The sequence below is a fragment of the Papio anubis genome, chromosome 11 (assembly GCF_008728515.1).
Source record: "Papio anubis isolate 15944 chromosome 11, Panubis1.0, whole genome shotgun sequence".
Classification (NCBI taxonomy): Eukaryota; Metazoa; Chordata; class Mammalia; order Primates; family Cercopithecidae; genus Papio; species Papio anubis.
Genome location: NC_044986.1, coordinates 109,086,272 through 109,105,240, shown reverse-complemented (window position 1 = coordinate 109,105,240; position 18,969 = coordinate 109,086,272). Strand labels below are relative to the sequence as shown.

Genomic DNA, 18,969 nt, shown 5'->3' with positions numbered 1-18,969 from the left:
GGCATCTGAAACGCTGGTAGTGGTAAATAAGAGGACTCCTGGGTAGGTTCATTCTAGGCACTATAAGGGAATATCTTGTTGGAAAATGCCATCTTTCCAGTTTTTATATCACCATTGCTGTGTTTCTCTGATAAGCATTTTTCTCAATAGATTCATTTCCTTAAATTCGGCTTCTTTGCATGTGCTTGCAAATAATGCATTCTTTTCTCCCTGGCTGTCACATTTTAGCTCACTTAGTTTTATTTTCAGGCTAGAGCTAGTGCCCTAAGGTTCAGAGACATTTATCAAGAAAGCTTTGCAGAACAGCAAGCCCCTGGATACATTTTCTTTTTGTTGTTCTTCAAGCTCTCTAATCTTCGGAACAGGATCTTTTCCTATTGCTGTTCTTGAACTAGTGAGATCTTTCATCTAAATGCTTTACAACTCATTAGAAAATAATCCTCAGGCACAAACGGCTCTGTTCAAGGGAGGGGGCTTCTTTATCTACAGCTCAGTTTCTGGCTGGCTGGCAACTTTCTTTGGGGCTCCACCTTCCCGTTTGAATTGGCTAAGGATTACATCATCGGCCTCCACATCTTATGCATGTCAATAAAGATACCAGCAATTTGTTAACTCCTGACATACCAAGGGAAAGTGCTAGAGAATATTTAAGCCAGACTCTTCATTTTGCAGATTATTTTTTCATGGCCTGATAAGCTTAAGTGACTTCCCTATTTTCACACAAGCGATTAATTGCTGTGTAGAGTGAAGAACTTAAAGTCTTTCCTACATTATGCCTGAAACTGTATTTTCCTGCAAACCTCAAAGGAGGGCAGGGCTCCCCTGAAACAGGATTCAGAAGGGCCCCAAGCATCACCTGCTTTGCAGCTATTCTGTCATGTCCTTTAGGGGCATTTCCTGATGTTCTCTTTCTGTCTTACCAACGGACTGTTACCGGGTCAGAAAGTAAGATTCTAGGGTTCCAAGAAAGAAAAGAAAGTAAGCGTTTATTCAATGTTTATTCAAGGCCTGTGCTGGAATAGTACCTTGCAGGAGAGCCCAGGTTTTATGAATGTCTGCTTTGATGGATAGGCGTGTGCATTGCATTCTGGCCCGTGAGTCACTGACTCTCCAGTCTGTGGCTCTTCTTCATTTGGTCACTCAGCAACTGTCTTGGGCATCAGCTACACTCAAGGCACACATGTCAAACACTATTTATCGATTATTTTGGTTTACCCCCAATCTCACATGCCTGCATATGCCTGTTAATACAGCGAGGCTGTAGGTGTGTTGTGTTGTTGTTGTGTGTGTGTGTTTTTAACCTTTGCTAGGCCTTGAAATGAAAAAAAAAATGGTTTTTAAATTTAGAAGCAACTGTAAAAATGACTTCCCTATCAGATTAGGAAATGCTTGTTCTTGGGCACATCAGGAATCGGGACTTGCAAAAGATGAAGAGGAAGGCCATCGATTGTTAGCACTGAGATAAGAAGGTTACCTATAGACTGACCTTCCCACAGGCACCTTCTCTCCTGCATGCCTTTTCTTTTTTATTTTTTTACTTACATGGAGGTTGCGCTTGAATGATCCAGCTGCAGTTCTGATTGTTTGGATAATTGGCAGGGAACCGTGGAGAGGAAACAGTATCAAATGAGCTGGTGAGGATGTGGCCTCCGCAGGCTGGGGAACACACAAACACACATACATGTCATATGCTTTTCATTTCTGCTGACCGTACGAAACAATTATCTGCTGAATAAAACCATCAGTGATTTTTCTTCTTATTTCTAAAATGCATACCAAGAAAGTTCTCCGTAAGGAGAGCTGCACATAAACCATGAGTTTATATTTTATACAGTTTATATTTTTAACAATTATTCTTCAACTACAGGAAGTAGGAAGTGGCAGAAAGCAACAGATTAAATGGCTATGAATTGCCTAAGTCATTCAAACAAAATTCTTACATGGATTCACTTACACGGCCCACTCATAAACCACAGGTATAGGGATAGTCTACTTATACATGACCTCTTTTTTTTTCAGGAAAATAAATACTCAATTGAACAAGGCTTCCTAAGGATGACTGCAGATTATCAGAGAAGAGCAAAATTCCATGTGAGTCCTGAAGAGGGAGAGGCGGTCACCGCTGGAGGGCGTAAGAGGTCTCGCTGAGGAGGAGGCTGAGGCTAAACTAGGACTTGGAGGGTGAGAAAAGGGAGGCCAGGGAGGGGACCGCCTGAGCAGACACAGAGGAGGGTAAGGACTGCATCTATACAGGCTCAGCTGGAGCGTGGGGTGCCCGAGGGATGTGGGTGACTGACGCTGGAGAGAGGTCAGGGCGGTTCTGGGGCCCTTGGTTAACATCTGCAGGAGCTTGAGCTTCATTCTCCAGGCCAGGTGGAGACAGGACACACACTGAACATTCCAATGGCATGATCAGAGCAGGGCTTTTACAGGTGACTTTGGAGAGAGATGGGGTAAGGGTAGGTGACTTTGAGGAGGTTGTCATAGTCCAGATGAAAGCTAGCAGGGACTTTTTACTATGAAACAACATACAAGTGAATAATAACATGCAAAAGAACTATTAGGAAACTAGTTTTTCTTTAAAATCAACAAGAATATGGTCTGTCTTGCTCCAAAGTCTAAAGGTCTATGGTATGTATTTGGGAGACCTCGATCCAGGCACTGTCCCTATCCAGAGCTCTTTACTACAGAATATAAGTGAGTTGACTAAGAGAGACGTAACGACTACACAGACTAAATGTATTTGTAATGAATGTTCTGAATCATCTGAATACAAGTCATCTCTGATGGGATAAGGGGTTCCTCTCTCAGAATGAGCAGATGAAAGGCAATGGATAAAAAGGTCTTGGAGAAGTGGTGATTTAAGAACAAAAACAATGGCCAGGTGCAGTGGCTCATGCCTGTAATTCTAGCACTTTGGGAGGCTAAGACAGGAGAATCACTTGAGGCCAGAAGTTTGAGACCAGCCTGGGCAACAGAGCAAGATCCCATCTCTAAAAAAAAAAAAAAAAAGCAGCCAGGTATGGGGGTGCACCTATAGACCCAGCTACTTGGGAGGCTGAGGTGGGAGGACTGCCTAAGCCTGGGAGGTTGAGGCTTCAGTGAGTCATGATTGCACCACTGCACTCCAGCCTGGGTGACAGAGTGAGACCCTGTGGAAAGAAAGGGAAGGGGAGGGAAAGAGAGGGGGGAAAAGGAAGGGAAGGAGAGGAAAAGGAAGAGGAGGGTAGCGGGGGAGGAAGGGAGGGAACAAAGAAAAATAAATGGAAAACAACAGTGACTCCTCAGTTGGACAATGGCAGGACTCAGAAATGAGGGAAACCACTGCTTCCGGGGGCTGGAATCTGATTACATTACAAGCAAGTCTCGTAATTGATAGCAGTGTATCCCATTGTAGTGTAAAGCCTTGGGTAGTGCTAGATCAGTGAATTTGGATAAAAGCTTTTCTATACTGTTTCTAGTCTTAAAAGCACTTTTAAACAGTATTATTCTGTAAACTTGTTAGAGATGCAGGTCCAAAGGAAGTCAGAGAAGGAGAAGGTTTCAAGCATCAGGAGTTGGGATAAATGTAAGTCACAGTTCTTTTGTTCTATTTAATTTTTTACATGTTAAGTAGAAGGCTGTGATCAATTTCTGAGCACAGGTCTCATTTCACTGTTGCACCAAACAGAGCACTGAAGATTTCTCTTGTGCTTGGGAAGAACCGCAGGGTACTTGCCTTGCCTGAATTGAGCTCGGAAGCCTCTGTTCTGTCTGGAAAGGCCAGATAGAAATCTCACGAAGAGGCTGTTTCCTGAGGACACGATGGGGTTAGCCAGCTGCTCCCTTCCACACGTCCTGGCAAGGCGGGACATTGTGGAGCTTGAGCCATCGTATGCCTACAAGAAAGGTGACAGGGCAAACAGTGGTTCAGAGCTTCAGATTCACATCTAGAAGGCCTGTATTCCATGAACTGCCTGCATGCCGATGTGCTAGTGGAAAATCCCACGTTTGCTGGGTCTGGGGAAACTGACTTTATTCTTTTGTCTTGTCTCACAGTTCCATGGGAGTGTTTGAGTCTTTGGTCATTTCTAGGGATGCTGACCTGAATTTCGGCAGGAGTTCCTCGGTCAGAGCCACTATTAGATCTCTTGATAACTTCATAAATGCCATCCCTTCCATATTCCCCTTTCTCCCCAACCCCAGTGTAGTCACCTCAAAGGCCATGCCCACAACATGTGCTGGAAATGCGTGATGCAAGAATAGACACATGAGAAAACAGATGAGAAATAATGATGAGTGATGAGCATTTGTTGTCAGAATCCTGACATTTGTTAGATCTGTTTGTTCTGCTTAGGGCTCGTGATAGGGTAATGCTTAAAAGAAATGGCAGAATTCTTTTCAAATGATAGAGGTTATATGAGGCTGATTTAGAAAATTACCTCTCTCTCTTTTTGGCCAGGCATGGTGGCTCATGCCTATAATCCCAGCACTTTGGGAGGCTGAGGCGGGTGGATCACCTGAGGTCAGGAGTTCAAGACCAGCCTGGCCAATGTGGTGAAACCCCATCTCTAATAAAAAATACAAAAATTAGCCAGGTGTGGTGGTGCACACCTGTAGTCAAAGCTACCTGGGAGCCTGAGGCAGGAGAATTGCTTGAACCCAGGATGGAGGTTGCAGTGAGCCTAGACTGTACCACTGCTCTGAAGCCTAGGCAACAAAGAGCAAGACTCCATCTCAAAAAAAAGAAAAGAAAATTACCTCTCCCCTTTTAACTATTGGTCTCGTCTTGCCTAGGGCCATGCTGAGACCTAGCTGACCCTCCGTGCATGTAATGAAATGGAATCTACATCACATATACCTGAAATCTCTGTATTGATTTGTTGAAGTTGAAGCTTACTAATTTGCTTGGAACTCAGTGTCTAGATGAATTTTTGAATACTCTTATGTGTAAATCAGGGGGAAATGAGTTCCTTCGCATGGATGATTAATAATAACTCCCATTCATTAGGTGCTTACCATGTGCCAGGAACTGGATTCAGCCCTTCACATACACTGTCCCATTTTATCCTCAATTTCTTTCCATTTTTAAGAACAGGACAACAGATGCACAGAGAACCTAAGTAACGGGTCCAAGTCACACAATTCCTAAGAGGGAGCAGGTCATGTTGAATCAGACCACTAGATTCCAGAGTCCAGAACTGAAACTCTTTCCTCTTGTTCAGTGCAAGGTATCAACTGAGCAGGATGCATGCATCAACCTGCCAACCCTCAGAGTGAGACTGAAAGCATGAAGGTAAAATATGGCCATTTCATTTAAAACAAATTGCCACTTATATTTCATAAGAAAATCTTGGGGAAAAAATAGAAAGTTCAGAGATTCAATGGAAGGAAGGTACTCTCAAGTGACTTTAAAAATCTGCTGATGATTATAATCAGTGTTCTGTTTAGCCACAGATATGATTCTGTATGTTCTCTTTAGCCACAGGTATGATGAGCAGGATATTCTCAGTTTGGCTTATACAAGCCCATGAATCAAATATCAATAGGATTTTTAACTTTCTGAGGAGCTAAAGCTTTTACAATAAAAAATTTAAAACAAATGTGGGTCTGTTCTGGAGCAGCAAACCTTTTCTTTTTTATTATTTAATGTTCAAAATTTAACTCTCTCTATATATATATATATCTCCAATAAATGAAACCTGATGACTGATTTTCATTCAACAAAGATTGATTAAAAACTAAATTCCATTTTCTTAACCAATTCAAATTATAGTTTCCAATCTAGTATGAATGCTTCCTTTTATCACACTGAACACTGTAAACAGTAGACAAAATGACATGTAAACCATCACTACGAAAACTCTTACTACATTCACACTTGAGTCTACTCTCAAATATCACTGCCATTGATTTAATTCAAGTCTTTATTGTCTCTATACTTGGTTTTATGCTGTCCTATGGTTATAGGTACAGCATCCTAAGCTTTAAGTAATGTTCTATTAATACTTTCTTAGTTTTAATATCAAAGGATAATGAATACCTTCTTAGAACGTCTGTGGTTATAGAGTATGGAGAATATACCAATTGAATATTAAGGCACAGACTATTTACTTCTCTCAAGATAATTTATTCATTTATTTGTTTAGAATAGCATTTTTTCATTTTTATAAAAGTTTAGTATTCAATTTTGTGAATATATATAGTTTATATTTATTTTTTATTTTGGTTTTAACTGATGGATAATAATCGAACATATGTATGAGGTATAATGTGATGTTTCAATACACAGATACATTGTGTAATTATCAAATCATGGTATTCAGCATGTCTATCAGTTCAAACATTTATCATTTATTTGTGGTGAGACCATTAAGAATCCTCTCTTCTAGTTACTTTTAACACAGTATAATATTTATAAGCCATAATATTGTTTACTGTGGGTGCCCTACTGTGTTACAGAACATCAGAACTTATTCCTCTTACCTAACTCTAATTGTGTACCTTTGACAAATATCTCCCCATAATTTCCTCCCCGCTACTGTCCCCAGCCTCTGGTAACCACTATTCTACTCTGTACTTCTGCGAGATCAGCATTTTTACACTGCACAAATGAGTGAGACCATGCAATATTTGTCTCTCTGTGCCTGGCTTATTTCCATTAACATAAAGTCCTTCGGGCTCATCCATGATGCCACAAATGACAGGATTGTATTCATTTCTATAGCTAAGTACTATTCCATTGTTTATATATATCACATTTTAAAAATCCATTCATCCATTGATAAGTCTGTTTGTCTTCAAAAGAAGACATACAAATGACCAACAGGTAAATGAAAAAATGCTCAACATCACTAATCACCAGTGAAATCCAAATCAAAGCCACAGTGAAACACCACTTTATCCCAATTAGAAAATAACAAGGGCTGGTGTGGATGTGGGGAAAAGGGAACATTTACACACTACTGATGGGAATGTAAATTGATACAGCCATTACGAAAAACAGTATGGAGGTTTCTCAAAAAATCAAAAATAGAATTACCATATGATCCAACAGTCCCACTCTGGGGTTAAACAGACAAAAGAAATTAAATAAGTATGTTGAATATATCTGCATTTCCATGTTAACTGAAGCACTATTCACAATAGCCAAAATATGGAATCAACCTAAGTGTCTAGCATTTCTTAATTTTTTAAACTAGTGGAACAATGCATTCTATGGTGTTTATAGGCTTCTCCTTCTCAAAAAAAAAAAAAAGAAAGAAAGAAAAGAAAGAAAAAACTCTCTAAGATTTTGCAAGTCCATGGACTCACAAAACAAGACTTTCTGGTTTTTGAAAAATTTTCTCCCAAATTCAAAGGTCCAAGGAGTAAGTACATATTGTTTCTTCCCTTTCAAAGTCCTTGTTTTTAGTCTGAGTGGTTGGAATCCTCTCAAGGGACAGGAGGAAATAAGGGGAACAAAAGTAAACTAAAACATTACGGCTGAAATCTTCTGAAAATCACCCGAATGCCCCATTTCCTTGGGGATCCTTTGAAAGGGGCACATCTAGAAGCTTTAGAGACTTTGCAGCTATTTCCCCTACCCCTAACCCCTGAGGTCCTGGAATTACAAGACCTCTGCTAAATTTCATCTGGCTGAAGTAATACTTCATAAGGAACGGATCAAAAATAGAAGGTTTTCTTGAGACCAGCCTGGCCTACATGACAAAACCCTGTCTCTACCAAAAATACAAAAAAAAAAAAACTTAGCCAGGCATGGTGTGGGCACCTGTAATCCCAGCTACTCAGGAGGCTGAGGCATGAGATTTGCTTGAACCCAGGAGGGTGGAGGTTGCAGTGAGCCGCAACTGCACCACTGAACTCCAGCATGGGTGACACAGTGAGACTCCATCTCAAATAAAAGAAGGTTTCCATGAGTCCTGAGATTGAAATTATATACCAATGACACCCCAAATGTGATGAGCAGGTTATAATTTTACAAGCTCCATCACAAACATCCTAACCTATGTGATTTTCTATAAAAATAAAGACAAGGAGGCAAGTGTGTAAGCTATTAAACTACTGTCTCATTCAATGAAAGCTAGTAACTCATCCAAGTTCACATCACTGGTGAGTAGCAGAGTCTTCTTTCTCCAAATTCTAGATTTACCATGTTTACTTCTCTTTAAAATGCTCACGACACACCTCAGTCTGCTTCTTTTTGATGCTATAGAATACCTGAGGCCAGGTGATTTATAAAGAGCAGAAATTTATTTCTCACAGTTCTGAAGGCTGGGAAGTCCAAGAACAAGATGCCAGCAAGTTAGAGCCGGGTCTCTCTGCTTCAGGATGGTACCTTGAATGGTGCATCCTCTTGCGGGGAGGAACATCATGTAGTCAAGTGGCAGAAGTGCAGAAGAGAGAGAACCTACTCTTGCAAGCCCTTTTTATAGCAACATTAATCCATCTATGATGGCAAGGCTTTCAGTACCTGAACACCTCCCAAAGGCCATACGTCCTGCCACTGTGGCATTGGGCATTAAGCTTCCAGCACATGAACTTTGGAAGGGGACACATTCAAACCACAGCATGATAGTTATTATGTTTTATGTACCTAATTGTCATTTTATGAAATTTTAAAACCTCAGGCTATCAAGGAGGGAGAATATTTTTAACAGAGTTTGAAATATAAATTCTTTTACTTGAGTGTTTTTAACACTTATAATATCAAATCAATATTCTCAGGCTTGGTGCAGTGGTTCATGCCTGTAATCCCAGCACTTTGGGAAGCTGAGGTGGGCAGATCACCTGAAGTTGGGAGTTCAAGACCAGCCTGACCAACATGGAGAAGCCCCCGTCTCTACTAAAATTACAAAATTAGCCGGGTGTCATGGCACATGCCTGTAATCCCAGCTACTCAGGAGGCTGAGGCAGGAAAATCGCTTGAACCTGGGAGACGGAGGTTGTGGTGAGCCGAGATAGTGCCATTGCACTTCAGCCTGGACAACAAGACTGAAACTCTGTCTCAAAAAAAAAAAAAAATTCTCACGTTTAAAGTTTCAATGTATAAAATTACACAAGAAAAGCACTTCAAAGAAGAAAATATGAGAAACCTTGTTCCCATTCATTTATAATTCTAAAGTCATAAAAATTATCAATATGAATTTCCCCTTAACTTCCATTTAGTTCCCAAGGCAAAACTAGCAAATGATATTACTATTGGATACACATATATTAATATAACATATAATTCTTACTTAAGTCTACTGCCAAGAGTTTGCTAGGCTTCAGCATTGATTTTCTGATCATTACTTAAGTGGTAAAAGTCAGGGCAATATATAAACAAAATAAAACTTTGTACATCTCAACTAATTCATTTCTAGATGATAGTAATAAAATAAAAAATTGAAGTTGAAGCCACAGATAAAAAGTGGCCACTGTCCCCAGGAGAATTCCAACTACAGAAGCTCTTAAAACAGAGGCAGATCTAGTGGAGTGGTCATTTAATTTCTATAGAAAAGTTGACCAGTCTTTTTGTAAAATATCCAGAATTGTATAAAATGTCAAGATACTAGCACACATATTCAAAATACACACCAGGCAGGGCGCAGAGGCTCATGCCTGTAATCCCAGCACTTTAGGAGGCCGAGGCAGGTGGATCAACTGAGGTCAGGAGTTTGAGACCAGTCTGGCCAACATGTGAAACCCCATCTCCACTAAAAATACAAAAATTAGCCAGGCATAGTGACGTGTACTCGTAATCCCAGCTACCCGGGAGACTGAGGCACAAGAATTGCTCGAACCCGGGAAGCAGAGGCTACGGTGAATGGAGATGGTGCCACTGCACTCCAGCCTGGGTGACAGAATAAGACTCCATCTCAAAACAAAACAAACGAAAAAAACCCCACAAAAACAAAAAGCTTAACTTTATTATATAAAAATAGGAGACTTTTTAAAAAGTACAGAACCTGGCACTTAACAGGCAATAAATGTTTGATGAACAAATGAATAAATGAATATGTATGACAGTTGCTGGTCTCTAAAAATTGAGGACTAGGGTTGAGGAAAGCCCAGAGTTAAGAAAAAGCTGTCCTTGCCCTCATGGAGTCAATGGTATAAACACATAGTAGACACAATTGTGGGTAAGAGGCTATTCCCAGCGGGACGGAGGTCAGCTCGGCTGCTTTCTGGGCAGGCTTCCTATATGCCAGGTCTGAAGGCGAATGAAGGGGCCCCACCACAGGGAACAGCCAATGCCATGCACTCTGCTCCCAGGGACCCTTCACCAGCAGGGTGAGAGAAGGCAGAGGCAGAAGGTGGGCAGAGGACATCGGATCCATCCCCAAGGCCCAGAGTACTCTGAACACATGATATATTATGGCGCTATCAAGTCCCCTCCACATCCTCAGCTCTAGCCAGAAGTGAGAACTAAGCCAAACATTTATGAAATTTCTTTTAATTATTATTATAATTATTATGTTTGTAGTCAGGGTCTTACCCTGTCACCCAGGCTGGCATACAGTGGTGTGATAACTCACTGCAGCCTTGACTTCCTGGGCTCAAGGGATCCTCCCACCTCAGCCTCCCAAATAGCTGGGACTACAGGTGTGCACCACCACACTTGGCTAATTTTTAAACGTTTTGTAGAGAGGGGATTTTGCTGTGTTGTCTAGTGTGGTCTGGAACTCCTGGCTCAAGCGATCCTCCTACCTCAGCCTCCCAAAGTGAGGGGATTATAGGCATGAACCACAGTGCTTGGTCTTAATTTTCATACTTGATGCTTCAATACTTTGAGGAGATTTGCATAAATGTCCATCATTTCTAAAGGTAACATGTCACATGTTACCTTTGTCACATGTCAAGTAACACAGGAGGAAAACCATTCAAGTGAGAGACGGACAACCCTTCCTGGTGACATTCCTAGTTCTGGAGGCCTATGATCAGAGTTCTAAAGAATGGTAATGTGGGAAAATAAAGAAGCCAAGTAAGGGAACTTTTTACTTCTCATACACACCTTTGTTGTATAAATAAGCATTATTTAAAAGTATGTTGCATTATTTAAAAGTTGGTGGCAGGATTCCTTTTAGAGGGAAAAGCAGTCTGTATTGAGTAAAATACCTCCATAGGCTCTCAGAACATGAGTATAGCAGGGGAGATGTTATTTTACATTGTTGGGGACAAGTTGCCCCCCTCTCTTTGCTTCCTCATCTGTTGCTAAGTTTCTTAATCTGCAAAATGAGATTAAAATGAATATATAGCCCATACTGTTCATAAGAACAAGTTAAAAGATATAAATACTAAAAGATATAAATGCTTACTGGCATGTAGTAAGCATGTGGTACATGTTAGCCTCTACTATTAAAGTAAGACAAAGTGGGAGCTAAATTGCTGTGTAAGAAATTAAGTAGGGAATTAGAAAGTTATGGAGGCAAAAAAGAAAAGAGAACCAAGAGGTGGGGGCGTTGTCCAGAAATATGGGTAGGTAGGAGTGGGAGAAATAATAAATGAAAATTTTCCAACTGGAGATTGTAGGGGTGGGGGATGGTAGGCAACTTCTGACCTGGCTCTCAGTGATCCCCACGTCCTGGTATTCATGCCTCTGTGTAATCTCCCTGGGGTATGGGATAGACCTCGTGATTTGTTCTAATTAATAGAAAACAACGGAAGTGATAGTCTGTCACCTCCATAATGAGGTGAGAAAAGATGGTGCCTTCCCTCTTGCTAGTAATTTCTGTCTTGTTGGACTCTCTCTTGCCCTCTCTATTGATTGCCCTGGCGAGCAAGGTGCCATGTTCTGAGATACTGTGTGGAGAGGCCTGCATGGCAGGGAGTCAAGGGAGGCCTCAGCCAACAGCCTGCAAGGAACTGAACCCTGTGTACATTCACGTGAGTGAGCCAGGAAGCACACAGGCGAGTGGCATCTGGCTTCCTGACCCACGGAAACTGTAAATGTTGTTGTCTTAAGCTGGTAAGTTCTGGGGTAAGTCTGCGGGTGTGGAATGAAGAAGAGTTGAGGAAAGAATGAAGAAAGGCTTCTGAAGAATGAGGCTGTCCAGTGATGCATTCAAGTCACATGCTGTACTGCTCTTTGCAGTAATTACCTCAGACACCTCATCTAAAAATGAGGGTAGGTGATCTCCCCTTGCTGCCCCATAAGGTTATTGTAAAGATCAAATAAGACAATGTATTGAAAGTTTTGTGGAAACTATGATTACAAGTATGAAGGTAAGTTTTTCTCATTTCATTACAGAAATTCTCATATATACATTTTTCTTTTCTTTTCTTTCTTTTTTTTTTTTTTTGAGACAGAGTCTTGGTCTTGCTCTGTCACCCAGGTTGGAGTACAGTGGTGTGATCTCAGCTCACTGCCACCTCCACCTTCCAGGTTCAAGCGATTCTCCTGCCTCAGTCTCCCGAGTAGCTGGGATTACAGGTGCACGCCACCACACCCAGCTGATTTTTTGTATTTTCAGTAGAGACAGGGTTTCTCCATGTTGGCCAGGCTGTTTTCAAACTCCCGACCTCAAGCAATCCATCCACCTCGGCCTCCCAAAGTGCTGGGATTCCAGGCATGAGCCACTGTGCCCAGCCTCATATATAAATTTCTAATGAAATTTAATGACATACAGAAAAGTTCAAAGCTAGCAATTCCACTTCTGCAGGTGGTTTACACTAGAGAAAGTCCACGTCATTATACACAGATATTGCTACAAGAAAATTCGGTACAAAAAGTTGCTAAGGAAAAATATTGCAAGCAACTTAAATGTTCATTAACAGGAGAATGGGCATATGACTTGTGGTGCATACATCAAATGGAATGTGTAGTGACCAAAAGAATGCATTAGATCTGTATGCATTACAAGGTAGAAAATGTGAAAAACAGTACAATGAGTGAAGAGTGCAAGTTGAAGAAGGATATGTAGTGTGTTACATGACGTACATAAAGTCTTAAAATATGCAAAATAATATTTCATAGTGTGTATGGATATACACATATAATGAAAAAACTATAAAAACCATTATGGGAATCATAAACCAGAAATCTCATTAGCAGTTTCCTCTGGGACAGGGAACAGGGCATGGGATCAATGATAGGAGCACATGGGACTTCACCTGTGTCTTGAACAGTCCGTTTCTGTTTGGGAGAAAACAAAAGAACTTGAAGCAAATGTGGCAAAATATGAAGATTTGGCCAGTCTGGACAGGGAGAAGTTCAGTACATTATATATTTTGTATGCATCATGTAGTCTGTATTTCTCTACCTACTTAAAATATTTCATAGTAGAATGTTCAATAAAGAAAAGAAAAGCTATATAAAGGAAATAATAGGAAATGTACTAAGATTCACATATAAAGATAGTCCTCATAACATGGTTATAACAAGAAAAGAAAAAACCCATTAATAATCCAAATGGTCAATAATAAACCTGTGGCTAACTGAATTACAGCACGTCCATTTGATTGACTAGCCAAAGAAACTATTTTAAAAACTATTCAAATAATATGAAGTGAAAAAGGCAGGATATAAAATTATATATAATATTATCTTAACTATGCATGTTTGTGTGTACATGAGTGAGTGTATATATTTGTATGTGTGTGAGGGAAATAAACCAAAATTTCAATAGTTTGTATCTATATTCTAATACTAAGGATGGCATTAATTTCTTATTTCTTCTTTTCTGTATTCTACAAATTTAATACGAGGAGCATGTAAGGTTTAAAAATAAAATCTATATTAAAAGTGTTTTAGTGTTTCATCACTCAGACGCATAAGTGATTACACACAGACATGAAAGGGCACCATTCATGTAAGAACACCACAGTACCCAAGCCAGATGGCTACTAATGCCAGTTAATCTAGCCTCTTGCTGCTGCCAGGAATGTATCAAGTTTAATGGACGTGGCTTCTGTTTTAAGATCTCCAAAGCATCTGTTCATTGCCTAATATCTATAACTGTACCCCAGTCCTCCCTCTTAAGCCCTAGGCTCATATAGCCAACTGTATCGTAGACATCATCTCTTGTATGTTCCACAAATGCTGAAAATCAGTGTCTCAAACTGAAGCCCTCTTCCCGTCCCTCTCATTTCTCCCTTACCTACATTTCTTGCCTCAGTAAATGCCAGAAGCATGTACCCAATGGCCAGACCATTTTGGGAACCCCCCATCCCTGCTACATGTAATGGATAAGCATGTTCTGCCATCTCTCTGTCGATGTATCGCTTGGCTCCTTCCCTCTACTTCACCCACATCCCTCTCTAGTGTCTTGGTGTGGGGCCTCATTACATCTTGCCTAGGCCACTATGACAGCCTGAAATTTCCCCTGCCTTATATTTGTGTCTTCCTTCCATTCAGTCTCAAAACAACTGCCAGTGCACAGTGTGCACTTCTAAAATGTAACATCAAATACAAAAGTAAAGCTGAGCATACATTTTTAAATTGCACGAAATAAAGACCAGTAATCACGAATGCTTTGCTTAAGAACTAAAGATCACGTGATTGACATGGACGTGATGCAGAGTGCTTCAGCGGCTGCCCCTCTCTGCTGTAATCAAAACCCTGGAGTGATTAAATGACTCGTGACCACCTGACTGAAATGTCAGTCATCATTTGCACTCCTCATGACTGATGGGGAAAAATGAATTGTAGCTTCCTCAGTAATATCTGTATTTTTATTTCTAAAAAAAACCCAAAAAACAAAAAAACACAAATATATTCCCCAAGATTGTTGGAAAGTAGGAAGTGAGAATTTTTTTTCTATTGGATTTTTTATCTTCTCGTTTACTAAGTTTCATCTTGCTCAGGGAGAAAATTTTTTTTAAAGATTACTTAAGATCTTTAACATAGCGTTAATAGTAATAGAAGCAGGAGTCATTGTAATAGAAAAATTAGGAATAGCAGCTAACACTTATCTGAACCAGACACTGATAGGTACTTTCAATACATTTGTTTACATTCAATTCTTACAGTTCCACTTTGCAGCAGGGAAAACTGTGAGCCTCCGAAAACATATTTGACTTGCCCAATCACAGGCTTAGTAGAGCAGAGCCAATATACAAACCCCATCTGTCTGACAACCGACCAATTATGATTAAACCTAGAGAAAAGGTGAAATCAAGTTGTATTCATTCAGTTAGAATATTGAGAGACCATGATTCTGTGAAGCTAAGTGAGATAGTCACAGTCTCCAAGAAAGATGACCATGGCAGCTCTGGAAATAGGGTGGGAGTCCCTCCTCCTTTGTATCTCGACCTGCAATCAAGCATCCTCAGTAGCATTAGAGAAAGTCTTGTATTGGGCTCCCGCAGCTTTCCGAGTGGTTGGCATCTGTCTTGCATTCCATTCCACTGAACGTGCATGGGATTCCCAGCATGGCTCACTTAGCAGAATGGGTAACAAAGAGCACAGTGTCTGGGGTCAATAAATAAACCCAGAACTTCTATCGTTGCCACATAAACTTGATTCTATTCCGGGATTCAGATATGAATCTCCTCCTTGTCCTTCTCTGGTCCAACCGCCATTCTCTGGTCTAGTGTGGCCTCTTTCTCAACTGGACCCTTTTTACTTTTTTGTTTGTTTGAGACAGAGTCTTACTCTGTAGCCCAGGATGGAGTGTAGTGGTGCGATCTCTGCTACTGCAGTCTCTGTCTTCCAGGTTCAATCAATTCTCATGCCTCAGCCTCCGAAGTAGCTAGGATTACAGGCACACAACAGTACGTCCAGCTAAATTTTGTATTTTTAGTAGAGACAGGGTCTCACCATGTTGGCCAGGCTGGTCTTGAACTCTTGACCTCAAATGATCCACCCACCTCAGCCTTTCAAAGTGCTGGGATTACAGGCACGAGCCACTGTGCCAGTCCCACTTTGCTACATTTTTAACTCCAGATGGTAACATACGTCTCAAGCCCTGGATTGCCTTTGAGCTTAACAGGGTGCAAAAATGTGGTGAAGGAGAAGACATTTAGGGCACAGGAGAGAGAATTCACATGGAGGTGCAAAGTCCATTTGAAGGATCAAGAGTCCATGAGGTATTTTCATATGTTATAATATGGTGGTGTAGCTGCTAATGAAATTCCCGCTTTGGAATATGAACTTCCCCAAAATAGAGGAAACATTAAGTGATAGGGAGGGAAATCCCTCAGGAAATTATACAAGCTGTTACAGTCATAAATGTGAGTGCGGAAGGAAAGCAAAGATATTACTCATTACAGCATCTTTTCTTGGGGCTGGGGAAGGAGGAAGCATCAGTTTCCTTTGTCAGTAATTTTTTTCCAGTTATGCTCCTTGGAAATTCAATAGTTAGTTCAATTTACAACCCCACATCTCATGTCACGATGTGTTCACCCCTATTTCTTTGTTCTACACTCTCCCACTCAGTCTTCATGTTTTACAAGAGACTATAAACTCTAAAAATTTGCAGTTCTTGCAAGCACTGACTCCAAGATTCCTGGAAATGTTGATATGAGAAGAAATCCAAGATGCTCATTTTACTTTTACAAATAAACATTTAAGGAGAGTCTGAGCTGAAATGGGAACCAAGCCAAACCAAACTCGTGTCCACAGATTGAGAGCTGTGGCTTCAACTCAACTCTTCCTTCGTCTTGCAGATGCAAAACACTGGCTCAGCATTTGGTTGTTACTACAGCACCCACACCAGGATGCAAAGAAGCTAAGCGTGTTAACAAATGCAAGTCACAAGACAAACGTTTGAAAAAGATCATCCTCAAGTATCAGATGGAAACAAAAATTCCTGTGGTGGGGAGTGAAGGAGGGAGGGAAGAAAGAGTGAGAGAGAGAGGGATAGAGGGAGGAGAGAGAGAAAGAAAGAAAAAGGGAGAGAGAGAGAGAGAGAGAGGAACAAAGAAAGAGAGGGAAAGATAAGAAGAGAAGGAGGGAGAGAGAGAGAGAAGGAGAGACAGAGGGGGAGAGAAAGAAGGAGAGACAGAGGGGGAGAGAAAGAAGGAGAGACAGGGGGAGAGAGAGGGAAAGAAGAAAGGGAGAGAGAGGAAGAGGGAAAGAAAGAGGGTCAGAAAGACAGGGAGAGAGAGAGGAAAAGAGAGACAGGGAGAGAGGAAGAGGAGGGGAGAGAGAGAGGCTGGTTTCTGTCTTGGATTTATTTGTAAAAGAGTAAATATTTAAAGAAGAATTGTTTCCATCATCTCTTTGAAACACCGAATTCTATTATTCCTGTGTCTGTTTGCTCTGCTTTGGAAACGATCAGTGTTTTAAAAGGAAACACATCATGGGTGGTGTATTACAAAAATAAAACAAAAGAGGATGCTGCGTTAGGTATCTGCCCTGTTCCACCCTGCATTTTATTGTCAAATAATGGAACAACAACAGACGCTGCAGCTTTGGGTGGGAACAGAGGGATTTTTTTTTTTTTTTTTGTCTGGATCACATCAGACTTTTCTTTCTTTATCCTAGATAGCCACAAAAAGCTTCAGAAGTTACTAATCACATTGCTTTTGCTTTTGCTTTTTGGTACCAGGCTCTGTTAGCCCTCGTTTGTGTTTCCTCCAAATGAGAGGCAGGACCCGGACCATGGTCGGCTTGCTTTGAGCTGCTCCTTGCTGATTCTCACAAGGCAGACATTCCAATGAGCTGAGTAGAGGATGCTGGAAGCAGAGGTCAGGAATCTCCAGGGGCCAGCTGCTGCTGCTAAACGGACTTCCCTCTTCCTGCTCTCACACCGAGCTACAAGCAGCCTTTCTAGGAGATCAATAAGAGCTTGCAGAGCTACATGAATCTAAGACTTAGAAGAAAGGCTCTAATTAAGCAATTAAACTGTCACTCGGAGGTCACTTTAACACTCAGCCTTCGTGAAAGGAAACGTAATGAAGCCACTTGCGTGCTGACCAGACAAGGCCATCCCCAGCCAATGGGTCCCACAGCTTCCTTAGCAAGAAATACTCCTGATGTGTCATTGAGGAGAGCCCAAGGTTAATTACACCAGACACTCGAAGGTGACTGAACAGAAGGTGCAAATATATTACCAAATGTGTTGAAACCTGCCTGCAAGTCCAGCTTCCTGATTAGCTCCCGACGACGCCATTACCATTTCAAGAGAAGTCAACAAGTTCAGTTTTTCCCTTTTTTCATCATAGCAGCATGCAATTCTAGAAAACGCACTTTTGTGATGCTATCTAAGTCCTCATGTGGCTCACAACAAGAAGATTGTATATCAATAACCGTGCCAAGGAGTGAACTCAGTACAGCACGTTCCCGATGGCGTCCTCTGAGATTTTCCACCAAAGCATGGATCATTGCAGGAGTAGAGATGACAAAAATTCATTTATTCAGTCATGCATCTGTTAACAATTCATGCATCAAAAAGATTGGTGCTTTGGAGATCTAAAGACTACTGCTGTGGGCTCCATGAAAGAGGATGGAGGCTGTGTATTACTGTTCCACTTTTTTTTTTTTTTAGACTGAGTCTTGTTCTGTCGCCAAGCTGGAGTGCAGTGGCACGATCTCGGCTCACTGCAACCTCCGCCTCCTGGGTTCAAGTGATTCTCCTGCCTTAGCCTCCCGAGTAGCTGAGACTACAGGTGCCTGCCATCATGCTCAGCTAATTTTTGTATTTTTAGTAGAGACAGGGTTTCACCATGTTGGCCAGGATGGTCTCGATCTCTTGACATCGTGATCCGCCCGCCTCGGCCTCCCAAAAGTGTTGGGATTACAGGCCTGAGCCACCGTGCCCAGTCTACTGTTCCATTTTGAAATGTTCATTTGTTTCTTCTACTTGGTGAATTTTGCCTTTGTTTCCACAACACCAAGCCTGTTACCTGTGGGCTTAGCTTGCCTCCATTTGGAACCTATGGGGACTAGGCCTACTCTAAGAAGAGCTTTCTATTGTATTCCCAGAAGAGTGTGGGGATAGTTTTGTGGCCCAGAGGTCATGTGAAACCTAGTGGCTGCCTGAGGCTGACTTCAACTTTGGATGAAACCACCACTGACGTCACTGGGCCCTTAGTGGCCATTTCATCCGCCATCTTGTCCTCCAT

General features: G+C 41.3%; 1 protein-coding gene across 1 annotated transcript in view; it reads right to left on the bottom strand.

Moving 5' to 3' along the window:
- The window catches only part of CUBN (cubilin), a 308,229-nt gene that overhangs the window by 123,751 nt on the left and 165,509 nt on the right, over window positions 1-18,969 (bottom strand). Inside the window, 2 exon segments of the mRNA XM_031652472.1 lie at window positions 1,543-1,656; window positions 3,719-3,878. Of these exon segments, the coding sequence (XP_031508332.1) occupies window positions 1,543-1,656; window positions 3,719-3,878 (274 nt within the window).